General features: G+C 51.1%; 1 protein-coding gene across 13 annotated transcripts in view; it reads left to right on the forward strand.

Annotated features, from left to right (window-relative positions):
- The window catches only part of ARHGEF9 (Cdc42 guanine nucleotide exchange factor 9), a 180,278-nt gene that overhangs the window by 99,211 nt on the left and 57,654 nt on the right, over positions 1-23,413 (forward strand). For all 13 annotated transcript variants that reach the window (XM_077185890.1, XM_077185882.1, XM_077185883.1 and 10 more), the window contains exons 2-3: positions 9,782-9,961; positions 21,241-21,432. In XM_077185890.1, coding sequence (XP_077042005.1) covers positions 9,836-9,961; positions 21,241-21,432 — 318 coding nt within the window. In that variant the 5' untranslated portion in view covers positions 9,782-9,835. The remainder of the gene's footprint in view (positions 1-9,781; positions 9,962-21,240; positions 21,433-23,413) is intronic.

Below are 23,413 nucleotides of genomic sequence, written 5' to 3' on the forward strand. Positions count from 1 at the left end.
TTAAATTTCTGTGAGCTCAGGGTCTGTGAAACAGTTTGTAGATGTCATTCCCCTCCTCTGCCAACAAGCCCCTCTTTGACTTTGTTAGATGGGAGCTGCAGGGACTTACCCTGAGAAACCAGGAGATGAGAACAGCAAATAAGGAGCCCAGGTGGTGAATTTAATCAGTGTAATACATTCATCTGGACTTTAATCCAGCCTGGGCATTGATTTGCACTAATAACAGCCACTACTTTTTAAGTTCCAAGTTCTCAGTACTAAAAATATCCTTTTTTTAATATTATCATGTTGGCCTCTTACTACAATACCAATATATGCATTATTGAGGATTCCTGGGGATGTGTTTCATACATTGTGGGCCAACATGACACAATCCAGGCCTCTGCTTCATTATTAAATGGGGTTTTAGGACACATGGCAGTGACTCAGTCACAAAGGGGCTCTTGCTGCTGCTTCCCTGTTCCTGGCCATCCAGGAGAGATGTTCCTGGTTTGTATTCCTAGTCCTGCATTTGAATTCATTTCCTTCCAGGATTTTTAAACCTGGCCAACTGTGTCAGCTTTTAGAGGACAAAGCATCCACACGGAGTTTTGTGAGTTCTGCTCCTGTCCCTTCATTTCCCTGGGGGCTCCTGGCTCTGGGTGAGGGACGTGGCTGCTCTGGGTGCCCCTGGTGTCTCTGTGCCATCCCTCCTGCTGGGGACAGCTGCATGGCTTAGCTGTGTGTCACCAGCCTTGCCTGGGAGCTGGGACACAGATCCCACGTCTGGGATGAGCAGATTTGTGTGTTGCTCCCTTTGTAAGGAGTTGTGTTAAATAATTCAAATAATTCAATCCACTGGGAGTCATTTGTGTGATTTTCTCCTTAATTCCTTTCTGCTTTGGAAACGTCTGTGTCCAGAGTAACAGGTGATGTGCATTTTAACATAAATACCCTTTAAAAGGAGGGTTACTCTTGCTTTCCTCAGAGCAATGACAATTTTATCTCCTCTCCTTGCAAAAACCATTTGGTTGCTCAGAAGAACTCAGTTTTCCCACAGTCTGCTCCGTGGCAGGGAAGTTGTTTGCTTTCCAGTTCGAATAAGGACAGACTTTTGGGGTAAAATGAGCCTGGATTTGGCATTCCTGACATTTCCAGTCAAGTCTTGGTTATCCCTGGAGGTGTTTTGAGGCTGTGGATTGGCTGCACCACGGGCATAGGGATGCTCAGGATGGTGTCCATGCTGTTTGTCCATGCTGTGTCCCTCAGCCCTGGGCTCAGCATTCCCCAGCAGCATCTTGTCCTTCTCTGTACATTCCCAGAGGCAAATTTATAGCTATTTAGTAATATTTCTATTTATTTAGTAATATTCTCTCTGCTTATCTGCCTTACTCTGCCCCTTGGTGACAGAGAGAGCAGCAGGTCCCTCCTGGTTGTTCATGGTGCCTCAGTGTTACTGGGCCCAGTCCTTGCTGGGCTGGTCCTGGGGTCTCTGTGCCTGACATGACCCCAAGTGTTGGAAAGTCTCTTTTTCCCAGCCCTGAGATTGAAGAAGGAGTCAGGATTCCTCAGCTCTGGTTTTCAAGGTTGTTTAGTCTCTGTTCTCCATCACATTCTTTTTCTGACCTGCTGAGATTTGCCCAGCAGGGTGGTCTGTGCCCACTGACTGCCCCAGAGGTGGTGTTATCTTCTTATACTAAGAACTCTGTGTACTTTATTTACAATAATTTCCCAATACCTATCACCTATGTTAGACAGTCCATCTCTACTCTAAACCAATCCAAAAGTGCCACCATCACCCAGAAGATGGAGGCTAAGGAGAAGAAAGAAGAAGGACAAGGCGCTCCCAAATCCCTCCATCTTGGCTTCTGAACCCCCATTCTAAAAATCCCAAAATTCTATTTTTCTACCTTGTGACAAATTAACTATCATTCTCCTTAAACTCTCGTGGCTTGTAAATCTTCACATAAAATTGATAATTTTCTCCATGGGTTAAAATCAAAGGCACAGGTGTCTTTGGCTTTGTGCCAAGGTCTCTGAGCCCCCAACCCGGGACTTGGACCCTCCAGGGCACCCAGAGGGGTGTCCTGGGTTCTGACAGGGCTTTGTGGAGCTGGGAGCACACCTTGGGAATCCTGGCTACTCCCCACCCCCAGGCATCTTCTGCAGGCTCAGCCACTGAGGCTGGGCTGGGCGGAAATCAAAGCTCCAGCCCCCTGCTCAGGAGGGATTTCAGAACAACTCCAGGTCTTTGAGGCTGTTGTGGCCTTGGCTTGGGAATGTCAGGAGTCCCTTCTGGGGGCAGGAGGCTGGGATTTGTGTGAGTATCTTCGGTTTGGCTCTTGGAGGGTGTTGATTGTTTGTTGCTGAGTGCTGCAGTGAGGGATCTGTGCTGACAGCCCCTGCCCACAGCCCTGGCAGCTGCCCTGGCTCTGCTTGCTCAAGGTGCTGCTTGCCCTGGAGCAGTTCAAACTTGGACTTCCAGCCCCAGTCCCATCATTTATCTGAGTTAAAAGATGATGGCAAGTGGTTATTTGTAATTACTCTGCAGGAAAGATATGTCATGAGGCAAGGGGAGGTTGATGTGCCCATGCACAGGAGGGCTTGGGGAGCAATTAGGGTGGCATATGCTCCATCCCAGCAGCTCACACCTGCGTGGGCTGTGCTTCAGTGGGGTCCCTCTGCCTCCTTACCACCTTCCATTCTCCTCCTCACTGCTGCCAGGGTTTTACTCAGCCCTCCATCCATGGCCCTGCCTTGTGGCTGCTGTTATTAATAGGAATGACATGGGCAATAATCACAATAAGGTGGAAAATGAGACTAATGCCATCCCCTGGGCTCTGCTGCTGCAGCCTGGCTGAGGCCAGGTGATTTCCTATCTGCCAGGTGAGATCTTCTCAAGGAAGTGGAAATCAATGAATAACAGAACAAGCCAGTCCTGAGGAATCTTTCTGTCTGTACTGACTCTCCACATAATACACAGATAAATGAAAGATAGATAATGCTTCCAACCGAGTGTGGCAGCCTTCCCAGAATCTGGGATATGGGAGACTCTCACTCCAATCAGCCTCTTTCAGCTGAAATCCAGTCATTAGTTAAATTCATCAAGGGGCTTGAAAGCAGAAAGGGAAATTCTTTGACTTGTGCTTAACCTTTGGGTGATTGCACCTCTTGAGAGAATGAGCAAATCAAGTGGAGCTGCCCTCCCCTGTGTTTGTGAATGAGCCGTGGGGCCATTCACTGAGATTGGGCATTATTCACTTTGTATAATTCCTGACGAGAGCTTTAAAAATAAACACACCATCAAAGGGACTCTGGGGAGATTATGCAAGAGCAGGAGTGCAGCAGGATGGGCTGGGGGCTGTTCTCCTGTGCTCTGCTCCAGCAGCTGAGCAGCCCTGTCCTGGCTGGGAGGAGCAGCAGGGTGGGACTGAAGCCTGGCCTGCCCTGCTCCCCTCCTCAGTGCGTGGGCATGGCTGGGAGCTGATGGCTCTGATGCCAGCAGAGCTGGGGGCTCTGGGAGGCTGTGCTTGCTGCTGGCACTGAGCACTGTGAGTGCCTCCCCTCTGGGATCATCCTGCTCTCCCTTGGCTGGGCCCTGTCCTTCCCCCAGCAGTGATTCCTTTGAACACCCTCTGTGTATCCTTCTTTGAAGCTGTTTTGGCTGCCTCCATTGTGGAAGGGCCGGTGAACACAGTGTGGGAAATGCTATTGTGGTTTTACAGGGCTTTGATGTTGTCTGAACAAAGGGCAGCTCTGTACAAGAACAATTTGAGCAAATGGCATCCACTCACCACATTTCTCCCTCCTCCCCTCACAGCCTGCTCCTATTCCTGCATCCTGCTCCCGTGGAGGAGGACACAGTTTATGTAACACAGATTTGAAAGGGAACTACCCAGAGCTCTCATCTTTTACTGTTACAACTCTACTGATGCAGTAATAAATGATCTAATAGAGAAACACTTTCCTGCCTTAAAGATTGTTCCTATTCCCAGAGACCATGGTGCTGGAAACTTTGAGGTCCTTGAAGTTTTCTTAGGAGATGGTGAATGATGATAGATTTATTTAGGGTTTTTTGTGAATGTGGCTCTTCATAAAGTGCATTTTGGATTCTTGAGAAGCTCTGTGCTGAAAAGGATCTTGGAATCTTGTGGGCTTGCAGTGATTATTTATCCCTGAAAGAGGAATGGACAGGTGAGAGTGGTTTGAATGGCCCTTTTGTGCACATTTCAGTCTCCATGGACCACTAAGGCCCTGATTTTTTCTTCAGGCTGGCCCACAAGAAGCCAGTAAGTGTTGATGTGTTGGGAATATTTAGTTAAACGTTGCAGTAGTGGCTGATTTCACTCAAAGATGTTTAATCCTCAGCTGCCTCACTGCAGGCAGGGGCTGAGGTGGAGCAGATGTTCTTGTCCAATTGTGCATCCTGGCTTGGGGAGTGAGCAGAGCCAGGGCAAATGCACCAGATTGGAGGCAGAGGCTCACCCATTCCCCAGAATAATTTTCCAGTTGGTTCTGTCATGTGGAGCTGGAGCAAAGTCCCTCTGCAGGGACTCAGCTGGGTCATGGCTCAGAGATTTAAACCCTGCAGTGGCCTGGGAGGAGTTGTAACCCCTGGCTCAGAGGTCACTCTGTAAATGTGCTTTGGGCAGCCATCCTCAGTGGTGTTCCTGGGCTTTTTTCACCAGGATGTGCTGTGGATACAGCTGGGAGAGGCATTCCCCTTCCCTTCCTCTCCTTTGGCTCGTGTGGATTTGCTCCAGACCTGCTCCAGTAACAGGGTCAGACAGATCCCACCAGCTCCTGTAACAGGGAGCTGTTCCTCTAACTCCTTTTATTCTTTATTTTCCTGCTTACTTGGATGGGGACATTTATCTGATCTTGATAAAGGTGCCACAAAGGCATGGCCAGAAGAGAAAGTTGTAAAATCTGGAGCCAAACTCCCACTTTTGAGCACCTTTTTATTCATTGGAAGCTCCAGTGTGGCATTAATGACACCTTAAAGCCCTTTAGCTTGGGAAAATGCAAGGGGAGAAGGAGGCAGTGGGGATCTTTGGTCAGATGGACCTTTCTGAGCTCTCCCAGCCCTGGTGAGGACAGAGTTCAGCATCCCTGGCACGTGCTGTCAGAGCTGGAGCCTTGCAGAGTCCCCTGAAATCCTTTTTTCACTCTTTGCTGTTGTTGTCATTTTATTTTGGCAGCACCTCTAATGTAATTCTGGATTTCCAGTGGCCACGTTCCATCCTGGAAATGCCACCAGACAGGAAGAGAAAGCAAAATCCTCCCAGCCCTTCAGCAGGAATGGTTTCCTTCCTTTCCTCTGGCTTTGCTCACTGTTGTAAAGCACTCCCTGTTGTGCTGGGAGTGAAGGAGCATCTCTAGAGGGAGGGTTTGTGACTGAGTTCTTGCAGGTTTGCTGTGGAAACCTCTGGGGGAAATCCTGGGAAAGCTGAGCTGGTCCTGGAGGTTCAGGGATCATCCCCCCTGTTCTGTGTGTGTTTAACCTGTATCTGGAGTTAGACAGAGCCTTGTCTTTTTGCCCTTTTTCTTTTCCTCATTAAATTCATTGCTTTGTGGGGCTGTGGAAGTGGCCCCTCCTCTCTGTGCCCTGTGTTTGTTGGACAGTGCCTGGTGCCCACCCCACACAACATCCCAAGAGTTCATTTTCTCTTCTGCCCACTCTGAAAGTTTTTCCTGCTCCCCACAAAGTGCTCTGCAGGCTCCTCTACAGCAGCAATCATTGTTCTCAGCTCTGCAGTTCCCAAATGCTCCTGGGCATTGCTGCACTCATGTTGTGAGGTGAAAGCATTGAGGGATTTTCTCTTTGGGCTCTTTACTTGGAACAAGCAACTGACAAGAATAATTGATTTTAAGAGGAGGTAGGATTTCCACCTGGCAGACAGGCAGTGTTCAGGGGATGGCACACTGAATGTCCTTGTCACCTGCTGCATTTCTTCTCACTGCTTCTCCTTTCCTATGGGTAGGACACTTTCCCAAATATCTAAGTTCCAGTTTTTGTAAATTTACAAGGCTAAGATTTTGTGAATTCCTCTGGTGGGTACAGAGAGCATAACTTTATTTCCATCAACCTTCACCCTGCAGAAAACTGCTGTGTCTGGGAGAGTGTCTTTAATATTTCACTCTTCCTATAGGGATTATCATTCTTTAATTCCATTCTTTGGTTTGGGCAATGGCCAAATTGTAGATGGGATGAACATTAAGATGTGGGAAATGCAAACTTCTGCCTCAGCCAGTTAAACACAGAGTGAATTCTAGGGCATGATTCACCTGGCTGGAAGGTAGGTTGCTGAAATAGCCAGGATGAATCACACTCCAGATGTGCCTCTTTCTCTTCACTGGCTATCAGGGAGTCCAGATGACTCCCTCAGCTGCAGTGTGGGAGAACCTGACTTTATGGCAGAGAAGTTCTGTCCAAGGTCTTTGGCTGAATACCTCTGACCACAGCACTAAGCTCAGCCTTGAAGCCAAGAGACGTGAACTTTCTGGAGTGAAGAGCTCCTGTGTTGAATTCTCTGAGAAAATAATATTTCATGCTGACCTTTCTCCAGTTTGTCATCTCCTGCTGCTGCAGATGTCAGGTTCTGTCTCCATAACCCTGCTCTGAGAGAGCTGCATGGCTCCATGGATGCAGCAAGATGTCTTGCAAGATAAATTAAACTGGATCTTTTCATTTGAGGCCCTGACATTCCCTCAATGGGCTCAGCACGTGGCATGGCTGGAGCTCCAGTTCTTGCCGTCCTTTTGGTACAGGCTGAGCTGGATTTGTGTTCCAAAAGGGCAAGGCTTGCTTGCAGGATTCCTGGGATGTGGATCCCTTCCTGGAGCTGAGAGCAAGGGCCAGGGGCTGGGCAGGACCCTGCTGGCAGTGATCACTGAGAATCAAGGACTTGGAGCCTTTCTCCTTGAGATCAAGAACACCTTGCAAAGCCCCCCCAGCTCCTGACATCCCCTGAAAGCACCTTCCAGGCCTGTGTGTTAACAGCACAAAAGGGCTGAGGTGTCCCTCTGTCTGTCCCTCTGTGTCCCTCTGCAGTCCCTGCCTGCTCCTCGGAGCTGGGATTTGTGCCTCGGGCTCGGGAATGGATTTTTGCAAAGTAGGCTGGGAGGGTTTGAAGCACAGTCCCTCTGAAGTTTGGGCTCAGTGACGTTTCTGTGGCAGTTTGTGCCCAGAACTGGCTGTGTGTGAAGTGACAGCAGAGTCTCTGTCAGCTGAAGCAGAAGCAGCAGGAACACGGCTCCTGCGTAATAGCTCTGTTCCTGGTTCCTCATCAGTGCAGAAGGGACTGAAATACCCAATGGCATTAACAAAAGGAACAAGTGTCAGGCCAACCCCGTTCATTTTTTGACAAGAAAACTGATTTTCCAGCCAAAGAGAACGTACTCTAGAGCATTTACTGAGAGGAGCTGAGTGCAGGATCCCTGTGAGCCACGGGTGGGAGGTGGCCGTGGGGAAAGGGGGACATGTGAGGCATTACTGGGAGATCTCTGTGACACTGCAATAAATATTTCATGCTGTTCCACAAATCTCTGCTAAAGTCCCTTTGGGAATAGTATTTGCAATTCTGGTCATCTGTGTTCCAGAAAAATGCAGGCAGGGAATGTGAAAGCCTGAAAGGGCTGGTGAAGTGCCTGGGGGAAGGAAAAGCTGGGGGCTGGAAGGGCAGAACTTCCTTACCTGGGAAACCAGACCTGGACAGTGTCCATGAATATGGCAGAGGGGAGGCCCTGGTGAAGGAGAAGAGCTCAGTCCTGGCACAAGAACAGATAAATGGTACCTGGTCTCAAATTTATTGTGGGGTTTCTTCAGCCCTGAAGTCTCATCCCCTCCAGATCTGTCCTGGGGGTCTCTGTGCTTTAAACTGATCCTTATTTATGAGAGCATCCAGGAACCCTGACTGGGAGCAGAGCAAGGGGCTGTGAGGAGGCACTGGAACACCTCTGAGCATCCAGCTGTTGCACTGGGCTCAGAAATCAGTCTCTGTAACTGCTACTTCTCCAGATGTGGCTCCCCTGCTTTGCTGAGCCAGCTCTGGGGAGAGCTGGGGGTCCACCACCATCTGACTGCAGCTGCTGCTGGTTTGGGTGGGACCCTGTGGTGCCCAGCTCCCTCCAGCTGTGTCTCAAAAGCCCAGATGTGGGATGACCCCTCAGTGAAGCAGGAGGTGCCCACGAGTTCAGCCATCCCCTGAGGGCTTGTTCTGTGCCTGGGCCAGGACCTTGTGAGGCTTGTGAGGCCAATCCCCTTTATGACACACAAAGGGGACAAAGGGGACCAAGGTTTCTTCTGCAGCTGATTTTGGATTATAGAAGGGACAATTTGTCAAAGTGGAAGTGGGAGGAGCACATCTTCCCTTTGCTGCCCCACTGAGTGGATCTGTCTGGATTTGGAGGATGAAAGGCACTGCCAGGTTAAGCCTTGTAGGTCTTGCTGCTTTGTGTGACTGAGTCCACAACTGCAGGGCTGGGACTGCAGCTCCAGCTGTCCCAAAGCCAAGGAGATCAGAGTTGTAAAGGAGAGCCAGTCCAAGGCAAATGGTAAATCAGGCCCTTTAATCTGTTGACTGGATTGTCTGGATGACTTCAGTGTTCTCTGTTGATGCTGAGAACCTGGAGCTGTGCTGGAAGGTCTCCTTCAGGTTCCCACTGTGCAGGCAGTGATTAACAGGGGTTTGGGGATGCCAGACTTGCATCAGGAGCTTCTCCACTTGCACACCCACAGTGAGGGGTTATTGTCTGTGTGCCTTGTGTTCCTCCCCCAGCTGAGGGCACTCTCAGAGCCTCAGCTCAGCAAGGTCTGGAATGGCCACAGGGTTGAGCTCTGTCCCATTGAGCTCAAACTGGGACTTGGAGGCAGCCCAAGTCCATGGTCAGGGTGTCTCAGTGGCAGAACTAAAGAGCCCAGGATGGCTCTGACAGACTGATTAGCACATGGGGAAAATCTGTTTTTGCTGGGGCAGCCTCAGTGCTCAGCACAGAATGCCTGCAGTGGGCAGCACATAAACACAATTCATTGCTTTGTTAAAAGCACACAGCTGTCACTCAGAGGGGCAGGGGGTGTCCTGGCTGCATGGATGGCTGCTGGTGTGGAAGGCACCAGTGCTGGGATGCTCTCTCCTACAGAGCAGGAGTTTCATGGCTGTCACAGAGGAGACCTGGGCTGTGCTGGTGCACTTCTGAGGCTCCATGAGCTCCACAGAGATGTTCCTGAGGTCCTGTCACACACCAGGCTGGCCTCATCCAGTGCCCAGGGTCCACAACCTGCTCCATGCAGCCTGACCCCACAGCCAGGAGCAGCAGGATTGCCCTGGGCTGTGCTGCAGGCCAGGGCTGGGCAGGTCAGCAGCGTGTCACAAGGGAGGGGTGTCAGTACATCACCAGCACTAAAACAGGCAGCCTCCAGTTTCAAAAAACCCTTCTAAATATGTGCACTAACTTTGCTTGGATCTGCATGGAAAGCCTCTGACATTTCAACCAAAGTGAAAATTCCTCTGCAGGACACCATTGCTTGTTTTTGGGCATTGCACATTGTGTCAGTGGAATTGTCCCTGACAGATGTGCCTGTATGGAGGGGGAGGGAGGTGCCAGGCCCTGGGGAACATGGGACACAGCACCTGGAGCTTGCCTGGCATGGCTGGCAGCAGGATGAGGGTGGAGGGCAGGGCAGGGCAGGGTGGAGCTGCCGTGGAGATGTGGTTTGGCTGCGAGCTGTGCTGCTGTGCTGCTGTGCATGTGAGGGGCTGGGGCTGCAGCCATTCCCTGACTGTGCCTTTCTCTCCCCAAGCTGATCAGTGGTGGTTCCATTGTCAGTGCTGAGGCAGTATGGGATCACGTCACCATGGCCAACCGGGAGTTGGCGTTTAAAGCAGGAGACGTCATCAAGGTCCTGGATGCTTCCAACAAGGACTGGTGGTGGGGTCAGATCGACGATGAGGAAGGATGGTTTCCCGCCAGCTTCGTGAGGGTGAGTGATTTTCTGCTTTTTACTGCCCTAAGGAATCCCTGCCCTTGCTCAGCACATCAAGAACTGAGCTCTCACTCAGTTTTTCCTGTGTTTGTTCTCACTGATGCTGATTCCCACTTCTTTGCCTGTTTTCTGTCCAAAAAATGGGCAGCAAAGAAGGTTTCTGCTTGCTGCTGCCTCCCCAGCACACAATTGTTTCCCCTCTGGTGCAGCTCTTGTGTTTCCCCCAAGTTTGGCCAGTGCCAAGAGGGAGAGATCCATGACTGGAACTGGAGCTGGGCTGCCCAAAAACGTTCATGCTGTTACTCTGGCCTGGGATAACAAATTGTGTTTGGGATTTTGGGATAACAAATTGTGTTTGGGATTTTGGGATTTTGGGATAACAAATTGTGTTTGGTATTTTGAGTCTGACCCTGGAGCCAATGGTGGCAACAAGTCTGGAAAATGGATTTGTGTCATGTGTGATTGAGGTGAAAACCTTCTTGCAGAAACACTCTCACCTGTGTCACTAACACTGTGCTGCAGCTGGAAAGGCTGAACAGAGCAATCTCATTTTGTTTGCTTAATTTAAACACTGAAATATTCTGGGCCAGTTTAACCTCTCAGTGCACAGACCAGTGCTGATTTCTTTGTGATTCTGGGTAAAAGATTTAACAGCCCTTTGCTCTGGAGTCACAAACAAACAGTCTGCAGGAGGTTTAAGAATAGTCTGGAAAACACTGTCCTGTTTTTTTAAAAGCACGCCAGAAAAACAAATGAACCAGTGTCTTTAGGGCCCCAGCCCATGGATCATGGTCTTGGCTGAACTCCCCATCTCTCCCTACACTTTCCTAAGGCTGGGAAGGTGGTTTTAGAAACTGGGGAACAAAGGGGAGGGGAATCAGTGAATCTCAGACAAACGTCTGGAACAAATCCTGGATCCTCATCCTTGGTGCTGAGGGTCAGAACAGCCTGACCAGGCAGGTTTCTTGCCTGTTCTGTCCAGTATCCCAATGAGAGCAATCCTCCATCAGCTCTGCAAGAGGCTGGCTTGGCTGTTCCATCTGGGAATCACTTGTTGAGGGCAGCAGGGACCAGACACCTGCCCTTTCCCCTCCCAGAGGGGAGCAACGCCTGGCTCTGCTGCCTTAGTGAGAATTAATATTTAAAAACAACAGTTCTGGCCCGTTTTGTCTGCAGGTCTTGAAGGGAGGCTGGGGAGAAAGATTTGCCCCTCAGGTTTCCAAAGCAGCTGAATAAGGAATGAAAGAACTGCGAGAAGAGCAGATGATCACTCCCATCATGAGCAGGCTGCGTTTTTCTCTGTTGTACTTTGAGCCCTGCTTTTTTAACATGATGCCAGAAAACTGCCTGATTTAGCCTGGGTGGTTCTAGTTTTACTTGCAAAATAATTGCTTTTCTTTATATCTGTATTTCTCTTCTGCAAGCACAGAAGGAAAAGGGAACAATATGTTGCATAGAATATGAATAGTATTCAAGTGAGGGATGTCAGACAGACCAGACAGGTATAAAGCCAAATAGGATTAATTTCAGGATATTTCAGACTTCAGGCCTCTTGTAAGTACTAACAGGAGTGCAGGAGAAGATCACTGCACAGTTGGGCTCCTCTCAAAGTCCTTTGAATCACTTCTGAGGACAAAACTGGGCTGGGAACCCAGTTTGCAATGAGCTGTCTGACGCTTCTTGCTCTCCAGCCAGATCATCTGAAAACCTTTGGCAAAGCATTTGGCACTCACAAAATCTCATAGCAGGGAACTTCACATTTGCAAGTGGAGAGGAAAACAGGAACCTGCTGATTCCCTTGGCCTCCTTTACATGCCAGCCAGGGGTGGCAAACAAAAAGGCTCCTGAATTCCCTGCACACACAGCAATTGTTGTCTCCCTGCTCACACCTGCACTAATCCTCTTAGTAGCTTGGGGCTTGGATAGAAGGAAGGTGGGGAGAGGAAACCACAGAGGTTTAGGAGCTCAGGAACTTTCAAGGAGAAACTGGATGGATAAAGCAATGTTTATTTGGGGGAAGAGAAAGCACAGCATAGGAGAAGTAAAATTTGGAGCCAGCAGGGTATGGTGAATGGTTTCTGCAGGGAGCTGCAGCACTCAGGGAGAAGGTCATGAAAGCCCCTAAGTCAAAAGGGCGGATAAGAACTCCAGAATTAAATTTAAGACCTAGCAACAAGCTGGGTTTAGACAGGTGAAGGTGTCTGTGGTGTATTTTAGTGCCTGTTCTGAGCACACTGGACACCCACAGGGCACAGCTGTGGTGGCTGCACGGTGTCTTTGAACATCCTGTCAGCTTCCAGTGGTCTGACAGGTTGGGAGGTACAGCTGAGAAAAACCAGCAGGAATTTCAAACAAGATTTCACATTCTGGTGCTGGAAATGCCACTTGTTTCCCCTCTGTGGATGGCAGAGCCTTGGGCTGTCTGTACATTGTGAGCTACAGATGAGTTTTTGCATAACCAGCACATTGACACTGGCTAAGAAAAACAGGCTCAGTGTTGGGAGGGAGGGATTTACAGCACAGAATTACAGTCCAGGGCTGCCCATGGAGCCATTGTTGTACCTTGAGGTCTCCTTCAGAAAGCACAGCAAAGTTTTGATTGCAGAGCCTCTCATCAAGGCTCCAAAACAGCCCAGGTGAGACCCTCCAAACACAGGAAATCAAATGGCTTAATGTTTGGGCTCTGACATATTTCCACTGCAAGAGAAATAAAAAGAGTAAAGCTTATGGATGCTGTGCAGTGGAATCTCTCCTCAGAGACATGGCAGAGTGCCCCTGTCCTGGGCAGAGAGGGGGATTTATTCCTGTGTAAAGCTCTCCTTAGTCTCTTTGGATACCAGACTGAGCTTGCAGAATATATTTCTTCTCACCTCAGCAATGCTGAGTCTCCCTTCCTTATGTTGCTAAGCCAAGGTAAAGAGCAAAACTGGGGCTGAGAAGCTTTTACTGCAGCTTCTTGTGGTGCCTGGTGACTGAAGAGGGGAAGAAATGGTCCTGCCAAGGAGCAAGGAGGGGCTATAAAATCCTCATGGTCTCCTCTTCCAGGAGAAGGTGCAGGGGTGGGAAGTGCAGAGGTGGCAGTGCTCCATGTTCTCTCTCACCACTGCCTTGGTTCCCCCAAGTGTTGTAATTTTAGATTGATTTTCCTGCTGAAAAGCTGCCTTTGACCCACTTTATTTTCTGCTGCTAAAGGAAAATTGCTGGATAAATTGGAGTGAGCTTTTAAGGCACTGTGGAGAAGCAGACTCTGAACCCAGAGCCTGGTCCCAGTGCCTGGCAGCTCGTGCCTTTACTGGGCAGGTGGGTTCAGCTTTTAGCTGTTCCTGCTCTGGATTGCAGGTGCAATTCCCCATTTTTCTGCCCCATCTGCTTCTTTTGGCCTGTAAAATCTGATTGTATCTTGTTGAGCTGCAGCCCTTGCATTAACATTCCCTCAGAGCCAGGACCATCAGATTTCTCAAAGAAAAGAGGATGGAGCTGCAGTCAGAGCCTTCTAAAGGAGATTTGATTCTCCTGTGGTAAATCCAGCTCACAAATAGCTGTGATGGAGGCAGGCCCCAGCACAGGCAGCACTGCTGGGGACAGGCTGAGCTGCAGAGTTTGGGGTTCCTGAAGGCAACTTAGGAGCACCCCAGGGCTCCCTGTGCCCCCTGCAGCCCAGACAGGGCCCCACTGGCACTTCCCTGGACAGGCTGGTTTGGAGGGGCAAGCCCAGGGTTTGGAGGCCTTTCTTAGAGTCAGGCAAAGCAGGCAGGAATCTCCACAGCCCCTCCAGGCACAAACCTGCAGAGCCCCTTCCCTGGGCCTGCCCTTCCTCAGCCTTGCAGAGCTCTGAGGGAGCTCTGAGCTGCTGCTCTTCCCTCCTGTGTGCCACCAGGGCTTGGGCTTTGGGAAATGGGGGGCTGAGCCCTGATTCCCAGGGTTTGGATGGATGGATGGATGATGGATGGGTGGATGGATGGATGGATGGATGGATGGATGGGTGGATGGATGGATGATGGATGGATGGATGGATGGATGGATGATGGATGGATGGATGGATGGATGGATGATGGATGGATGGATGATGGATGGATGGAGGGATGGATGGATGGATGGATGGATGGATGGATGATGGATGGATGGATGGATGAGGGATGATGGATGGATGGATGGATGATGGATGGATGATGGATGGATGATGGATGATGGATGGATGGATGGATGGATGATGGATGGATGGAGGGATGGATGATGGATGGATGATGGATGGATGGATGGATGATGGATGGATGATGGATGGATGGATGGATGATGGATGGATGGATGGATGGATGGATGGATGGATGGATGGATGGATGATGGATGGATGGATGGATGGATGGATGGATGGATGGATGGATGATGGATGGATGGATGATGGATGGATGGATGGATGGATGATGGATGGATGATGGATGGATGGATGGATGGATGATGGATGGATGGATGGATGGATGGATGGATGGATGGATGGATGGATGGATGATGGATGGATGGAGCACATGGAGTTTGCTGCAGTGTCCAAGCAGCTTTTGGTCCCTGCTGGAGCTGCAGCCCCTGGGAATGTGCATTTGCTTGCAGGGAGCAGGGAGGGAGCACAGGGCCTGTTCTCTGGAGCTGTTCTTGTTCACCTCTTGGGGATAAAGAGCCTGAAGTTGTCCCTACAGGACCCCCTGCTTTCTCCTTTCCCAGAAATGACTAAAGGGTGTTTCTCCCCTTGGGGAAAGGGAATTTCTGAGGCTGGGAATGAAAGTTTTGGAGAGGAGAGGAAGAGCTGAAGAGGCTTTGCTAAAGCTGGGGGCAGTTGGAGGGAAGAAGGAGAAGAGACCCTGTGGGCTGGAAGGTGTGGAGAACACTGAGGCTGGAGCCAGATAACTGAGGGAGAAATTCAGGCTGGGGAAGAAAAGAGTGCTGGGACCATGGGAGGGGAAAGCACCTTGCTTCTGCTGCCAAATGTCCTGCTCCTTGTCCTGGAAGAGGATGCAGGAGTTGCTCTGAGCTTCCCAGCAAACTGCATCCACATTCCCAGCCCCCCCACACTGGGCAGGGGTCGGGGCTGGCAGGGACAGCTCCGGGAGACACACAGCATCTCCTGCAGCTCCTCACTCCTCCTGGAGGCTGGGAAAGGGGAGCACCTTGGGGCAGGCTGAGCCTGGAGGCTGCTGCTGCTGCTTTACTTGTGCAGAGCTCTGCACCACGGGCCCTCCTGGGCTGCAGATGGGCAACCTGATGAACTCCTCAATGCAGGGGGGAGTGTGGTGGGGCAGGATGGACAGGGATGGGGATGGGGATGGACAGGGCTGGGGATGGACAGGGGTCAGGGATGGACAGGGGTCAGGGATGGACAGGGATGGGGGATGGACAGGGCTGGGGACGGACAGGGATGGGGGATGGACAGGGGTCAGGGATGGACAGGGATGGGGGATGGACAGGGATGGGGATGGACAGGGGTCAGGGATGGACAGGGATGGGGATGGACAGGGCTGGGGGATGGACAGGGATGGGGATGGACAGGGCTGGGGGATGGACAGGGATGGGGATGGACAGGGCTGGGGGATGGACAGGGATGGGGATGGACAGGGATGGGGATGGACAGGGATGGGGATGGACAGGGATGGGGATGGACAGGGGTCAGGGATGGACAGGGATAGGGATGGACAGGGATGGGGATGGACAGGGATGGGGGATGGACAGGGATGGGGATGGACAGGGATGGGGGATGGACAGGGATGGGGATGGACAGGGCTGGGGATGGACAGGGGTCAGGGATGAACAGGGATAGGGATGGACAGGGCTGGGGATGGACAGGGGTCAGGGATGGACAGGGATGGGGGATGGACAGGGATGGGGATGGACAGGGATGGGGATGGACAGGGATGGGGGATGGACAGGGATGGGGATGGACAGGGCTCAGGATGGGACAGGGCTCAGGATGGGACAGGGATGGGGATGGACAGGGATGGGGGATGGAGAGGGCTTGGGAATGAGACAGGGCTCAGGATGGGACAATGCACAGGGATGGAGAGGGCTTGGGAATGAGACAGAGCTCAGGATGTGACACTGCACAGGGGTGTGACACTGCACAGGGTGGGGATGTGACACTGCATGGGGCTGCAGACATTGACACAGCCCTGGAAGCAGCTCAGGGAGGCAGGAAAAGGAGCAGATCCCGTGGGAATGGAGCTGCTCTGCCAAGCAGGGCAGGGTGGAGGGGTGGGAGAGGGTCCTGAGGCTCTGTGCTTCCATGGATTTCTCAGGTTATTGGAGCCTCTGGCACTGCAACCCCTGTCCTGTAGAATCCAGATTCCCTGGGATGGCAGCAGCTCTCTGAAGGATGTGTGTGTGTCATTAATCTGCCACATTAGTTAATTGGGAGTGAGAATCCAGAATGGCACATTATCTCTGGTTGTGTCCTTGTGAATATCCAGTGGCAGCAGGTTAATCATCCAGCTGGCTGCTAACATGTTTGCTTTGTTGTGGTTTCTGATCATTATGAGGTGATCAGGCCTTGGTGCCTGTTGAAGGAAAAAGTCCTCTCCATGCAGTGCCTGCACTGAGCAGGGTAAATCTGCAATAATTGCAGGTCAGTGCTGCTGGCCCAGTGCCATTTGGGTAAAGCTGCAAGCTGATAAATTGTATTGACAGAAATTTTATATCATAGAATCAGACTGGTTTGGGCTGGGGGGGACCTTAAAGCCCCTCCAGTGCCACCCCTGCCATGGCAGGGACACCTCCCACTGTCCCAGGAGCTCCCAGCCCCAGTGTCCAGCCTGGCCTTGGGCACTGCCAGGGATCCAGGGGCAGCCCCAGCTGCTCTGGGCACCCTGTGCCAGGGCCTGCCCACCCTGCCAGGGAACAATTCCCAATTCCCAGTATCCCATCCAGCCCTGCCCTCTGGCAGTGGGAGCCATTCCCTGTGTCCTGTCCCTCCATCCTTGTCCCCAGCCCCTCTGCAGCTCTCCTGGAGCCCCTGGCAGGCTCTGGGCTCTGTAACAGCCTGTCCCAGGTCACTGAATGTGTCAGGCACACTCTGCCCTCAGGGAAGCTCTGGTGGCTCTCCCCATGTCCTCATGGGAGGCTCCCCTTGCCCTCCACGTGCCTGAACAGATTTTCCAGGAATCTGCTCCGAGCTCCTGCTGGGCTCTGGGGTGAGCCTGCCTGGCCTGTGGCACCCTGGCTCTCCCTTTTCTCCCTTTCCAAAGAATGTCAGTCATGGAGAACATGAATTAGCACAATGCAGCCATCAGCTCTCCCTGGCTCCCAGAAGTGCTCCTTAGGGAAAAGGGCCTTTTTTCTGTGATTATTTTACTTTTATCTGCCTCTGCAAGTTCTTGCATTACACAAGAGCTGGTCATGACTTCTCAATTAGGGTTGAATTTTGGAACAGGACTGGGAGCCTCATGATAAGTCTGTTCCTCTCCACATGGAGGGGCCTTTCAATGGGAAATATCACGTAGGACCAGCATTATGCAACTTGATTTCTTTTTTCCTGTAGTTTTTACTGATTTCTTTTAATTAATTCTTGATACAAAATGCTCAAAATGGCTTTCAGGGCTTGGTGGTTTGGTTGCTGGGTGTTTTTCATGGCCTGGGGGAAGCCCTCCCAGTGCTTATTTTACACCCCCTGATGTTTTCCATTGCAGAGGTGTTTAAAGAGACTCTGGATTTATTATTGTTTATATTTCTTTTATTATTGTTTATTGTTTATTATTTATCTTTAGAAATCCCCACAGGGATGGCAGCCACCCATCCTGAGCTGGGAGTGCTGGAGAGGTGGGATAAAACTGAGAAGAACAAGAGTTCTGAAGTTTCTTTTCTAAGAATGGAGATACTTGCTCTGAGAGGGAGAGGCAGCTGTGCCTTGTGCCCCTTTGCAGAGATGGGGAGCAGACAGACCTTTTTCCAGGAGTGTGATCTCAGCTGTTCCCCACAGGAAGGAGGGAAATTCAGGCATTTTTGGGACCCCCATGGGTGTGGAACAGAGGGATCACCCTGTCAGAGGTGCTGGGCTAAAACAGGAGCGTTTGCAGCTGTGTCCAGCTCGCTCAATGGCACATTTCAGAAGTTTTGAGGGAAAGGCCAGCATCTCCCCAGTGTGGCTGTGCCACCTCACTGTCACTGCAGCTCCATCACTGAGGCACAGGGATGCAGCCTGGGCTGGTGGCACTGGGACAGAGGGCACAGTTAACCCTTGAGGTGCCACCTTGCCTTGGCCCAGCACGGCCCAGCTCCCCCCCAGTGCTGGGAGCTGGAGGTGCAAACCCAGCCCCAGGGGGGTCTCACCAGTCTCACCCAGCTCCTGGGTGAGAACAAGAGTCTTGGGATGCATTTCAGCCCATATTTCAACAGCTCCATCAGTTTTTCCATGATTATCCCTGGGTTTGGGTAAGGAAACGTCCAAAACCTCCTCCAGCTGCAGGGACTGGCCCGAGGTCACTGCCAGAGCTGCCTGAGCTGCACCTCAGCTTTTATTGCTCATGGTCCCAACTTTAAATGATGCCCTGGAAGAAAGATCTTTGCTGGAATTTCAGACAACTTCAGAGGTTTAGATGGAAACAGGAGTGTTTGAACAGCACAGTGGGATTCATCCTTCCAGCAGCAGAGGCTGGAGGGTGCAGGGTGGAAGCACCTTCATCTTCCTCTGGAGCTGAGAAATTGTTGCATTTGTTTTTAATCTAAGGCACAAGTCATCTAGACTAGAAATGTAATTTTTTTTTCCTTTTGGGAACATGGATTCTAGCAGGAAGGAGCAAAAATTTCATTAAAGAAGAAAGCAGGACTCCTGAGATTTGCAGATGAGGAAGGAGGGAGTGTTCCTGCTGTGCACAAAAGGCAGCCTGAATTTGAGGAATCCTGGAAGTTTGTAAGTTTGCTATCTGCCTTGGAGTTTCAAAGCCTTTAGGATTCATGACTCAGGTTTACACACACATGCCTTGTAATGATTCGATCTTTCTGGCTTTTTTTTAAGTGAAAATCAAATTTTTTCTCATGATCACCTGACTCCAGGAGGTAGAGCTTTAAAAATGTGCTCTGCTGCCAAACTGGCAGGAATTTCATCAAACCTGGTAACAAGATGTTCCTATTTGGTTTGGGAAGGCTGCAAAATCCCTTTCTGTAGGAGAGGAAAAGCAGGGTGGGGAGTTATTTTAAACTTCAACCAAAAGGGTTTAATCCCCACACTGGTCCTGCTGGATTTTCCACATCTGTTTGTTGGAATGCCAATGAAGCTGCCACCAGGACATGTCCCTTGCAGGACTCCCTGTGCCATTCTGGCCTTCCCAGGACCCATTTTCCCTTCTCAGGGTGCCCCCAGGTTTTCCCAGCACTGAAATTGGTGGCACTGCTGTCAGTAGTTGGCCCTGAGGTCCCTTACCCTGACAGGGACATTGCTCAGCAGCAGCACTAGCCTTATTTATTAATTTAAATTTTATTTATTTTTATTTATTTTTCAGCAGAAACCACTACTCATGTTCATGGGGTGTTGCTCTGCCCCAGTGGACCCCAAACCTCTTCCAGAGGAGGGTGGGTTTGCTGAAAGAGGCACTTTTCTAGCCAGATTTTGGGCTAGAAATTTTTTGTTTTTCCGAACAAGAGACATTTGTTTCAGCTTGCCAGGAGAGGTTTTCCATGCTGGATTCCACTGTATTTGGTGGGATTGGATCAGCAGCTCCCTCACAGTGACCCAGGGCTCAGCCAGGCCTCCCAGTGCTGATAGAAATCCTACAAACCCCCTTTTTGATCCCCCAGATTTGCAGCATCATTAACATCCTGCTACAGAAGAGATTGGTTGGGGTTTTTTGGTGTTTGTTTTTTTTTTCTTGGCCTTTACAACTCCCTGTGGGAGGGCAGAACGTGGGAGCTGCAAGAGGTGATTTAGCAGAACAGCTGCTGGTTGGGAATGCAGGGAAGGAGCAGGGGCAGGTTTGGAGGTTTTTACTTTCCTAATTTACAGGAACACTGCCCTTTACAATCTGTGCAAAGCCCAGTTTAAACTGAATAATGGGGAAGCAGGAAACACTATTAACATTGAAAGGAAGCCTGAAGATCAGGTTAATGATGCTGCCTGGTTTGCTTGTACTCTGTGTGTGGACAGTTCCACTGCTCACAAGAAAATGTATTTTTAGTTTGAAAGTCCCCAGGATTTAGGGACTTCAAACACTGAGGAGAGAAATTGCCTCATTTCCATCACAGCTGAGGTGGTCTGTGAAAGACAGAGGTATTTCTGTCAGCTCTAAGTTTTATTTAATGTTTGTTTACAAACTACCCTGAGCCCAATTTGAGTCAATCAGAGTTATTTGAAGCAGCTTTTGTGGGAAAAGGTAACAGAAGGAGCCCTTGATCCGTATGGTGTGTGCAGAGCACAGGCTGGTTCAGACACACAGGGGAGAGGTGGAATTTGCAATTTCTATGGATGCTTTTTATTTGATATTGGAAAGCAGCTTCAGTGTGCTGAGAGCACACAGATCCTTTTTCACTGCTTTTTGTAAATAATTTTCAGTGCCCAGTGCACCTGTCCCAAGCTGCCCTCAGCCCCCAGGTTTAGGAGCCTTGCTCAGGGGCATCCATTCTGCTTTGGGTGCCATGGTTTGGGGATCCCAGTGCTGGGGTGCTGAGATGTGGGATTTGCCTGATCCAGGAAGGCTGTTCCTGTGAGCTGATGAGGAAAGCTGCTAAGAAATGGAATCAGGGCTCCTTCAGAGCCTGGGAGGTTACAGAGCTCCAGAAACACAGCCCAGAGCTGATGTGCACTTCAGATCTCTGGACCAGCCAGATGTCTCCATATAGAATCCACATGGACATATCTCCACCTGGAATCAGTCCCCTGGGAAGGGCTCAGCCCTGCTCCCAGAGGATCCTGTGCTCAGAGGGACCCAGCTGGGGGTGGCAGGAGCTGGGACAGTGTGCTTGTCCCCAGCACTGCAGTTTCCCTCAGGCTGCCCTGTCCCTCTCAGTCAGGAGCTCTTGGCAGCACTCACTCACTCACTCACTCACTCACTCACTCACTCACTCACTCACTCACCCTGTCACAGGGGGCTTTCCCATCTGGGGTCAAAGCAGCCAGCACTGCAATCCCCAGGAGATGGGGAGTGTTTGGGGCTGGTTGCACCAGTATGGAACTGGGCAGGGAGGGCTGGGAGCTGTGTGCAGGCCCCAGGGGCTGAGGAGGGGTGGATCCAACATCTCCCAGGGCCCTGCAGCCCTGAGCCAGCCCTGCTGCTGCTGGCAGTGATCCCTGTGCTTGCCTCTGTCCCCAGCTATGGGTGAACCAGGAGGATGGCGTGGAGGAGGGAACCAGCGAGGTGCAGAACGGGCACCTGGACCCCAGCGCCGACTGCCTGTGCCTGGGCAGGACCGTGCAGAACCGCGACCAGATGAGAGCCAACGTCATCAACGAGATCATGAGCACCGAGCGCCACTACATCAAACACCTCAAGGACATCTGTGAGGTACCTGGGGCTGGGGCACCCCTGGGGCCTGGCCTGGGGCTGTTCCTCTGCATCAAACACCTCAGGGACATCTGTGAGGTACCTGGGGCTGGGGAGCCTCTGGGGGCTGGCCTGGGGCTGTTCCTACTGCATCAAACACCTCAGGGACATCTGTGAGGTACCTGGGGCTGGGGCACCCCTGGGGCCTGGCCTGGGGCTGTTCCTCTGCATCAAACACCTCAGGGACATCTGTGAGGTACCTGGGGCTGGGGAGCCTCTGGGGGCTGGCCTGGCTGTGTCCCCACTGCCTCAAACACCTCAGGGACATCTGTGAGGTACCTGGGGCTGGGGCACCCCTTGGGGCTGGCCTGGGTCTGTTCCTACTGCATCAAACACATGAGGGAGATCTGTGAGGTACCTGGGGTGGGAACAAGACATGGGGACTGGGAACAGGACATAGGGGTTGGGAACACAACATGGGGGCTGGCCTGGGTCTGCTCCCACCAAATCAAACACCTCAAGGACATCTCTGAGATACCTGGGGCTGGGAACAGGACATGGGGGCTGGTCTGGGTCTGTCCCCACTGCATCAAACACCTCAGGGACATCTGTGAGGTACCCGGGTTGGGAACACAACATGGGGTCTGGCCTGGGTCTGTTCCCACCAAATCAAACACCTCAAGGACATCTCTGAGATACCTGGGGCTGGGAATAGGACATGGGGGCTGGCCTGGCTCTGTCCCCACTGCATCAAACACCTCAGGGATATCCGTGAAGTACCTGGGGCTGGGGAACCTCTGGGGTCTGGCCTGGGGCTGTTCCTACTGCATCAAACACCTCAGGGACATCTGTGAGGTACCCAGGCTGGGAACAGGACATGGGGGCTGGCCTGGCTCTGTTCCCATTACACCAAACACCTCAGGGACATTTGTGAGGTATCTGGGGCTGGGAACAGGACATGGGGGCTGGCCCAGCTCTGTCCCCATTATATCAAACACCTCAAGGACATCTGTGAGGTACCTGGAGCTGGGGCACAACTGCCCATGGTGAGGGGCTGGCAAGGGCTGAGCCTGGGTTTGTCCCTGGCTGATTTGGGAACAAGCTGAAGTGTCTGAGGACTGTGTCTAACGGAGGAGCAGCATCTGTCAATATGTATTGACAGTTCTGAGAATTTCCTGCTGGATCTGATAATTCCTTTAGTTTGTATTAACCAAAAGTGCAATTTCCTGACCTTTATTCCATAGCTCTTTGACTAAAACATGATGAGGTTCAGATCCTTCAAGCAGCCCTCTTAATTAAAACCCAATGCCATCTACTTTTGAACTTGTGATTGAGGAAATTAGGTTGTAATTAAACCAATCAGTTACCCATGTCATCTGTGCCTTTCATGTAGGGTTCACAATTTCCCCTGGCTCAGGATGGCCCCCATTTGCCTTTTTTATGGCGAGACTGAGGGCAAAACATTTCCACCATGGGAAATGAAGAAGGGAACCAGCAAGCAATGGACTGCAGTGACTGACCCACAAATCCCCAACTTGGTTCTTGTTCATTAGGGTACAATTAACCCCTCCAACCCCTTAGGTTCAGGATTAGTGCCCTGAGCTGACCCCAAGGTGCAGAGCCTGTGGTGCTGGGTGTCTGGGAAGGGGAACACGTGGCTGTGCCAGAGTTGGGCACTGTGTGTGGAGATGTCCTTATCACTGAGAGGCAGAAGTTTGTGAGCCCTGAAATCAAAGTCTGGGGATGGCTTTCAGCTCATCCCTCGCAATGTTTAGGATTTAGTGAGCCTGTGCCCAGTCAATGTGGTGAAGCCCCTTGGGGATGGTGCTTAGAGGAATGTCTTCCTCCATTCATCCTTGCTGCTTTTCTCCCAGCAAGGCAGAGCAGCCATCCAAAAAGCATCTATGACACTTTTCAAATATGGAAGAGCCTTGGGATTTCAATTTGGAAACAAATGAGCTTAATTTCAATGTGCTATTTCAGTCAGAGAGCTTTGCATTGG

This window comes from Agelaius phoeniceus, chromosome 14 (assembly GCF_051311805.1).
Source record: "Agelaius phoeniceus isolate bAgePho1 chromosome 14, bAgePho1.hap1, whole genome shotgun sequence".
Taxonomy (NCBI): domain Eukaryota; kingdom Metazoa; phylum Chordata; class Aves; order Passeriformes; family Icteridae; genus Agelaius; species Agelaius phoeniceus.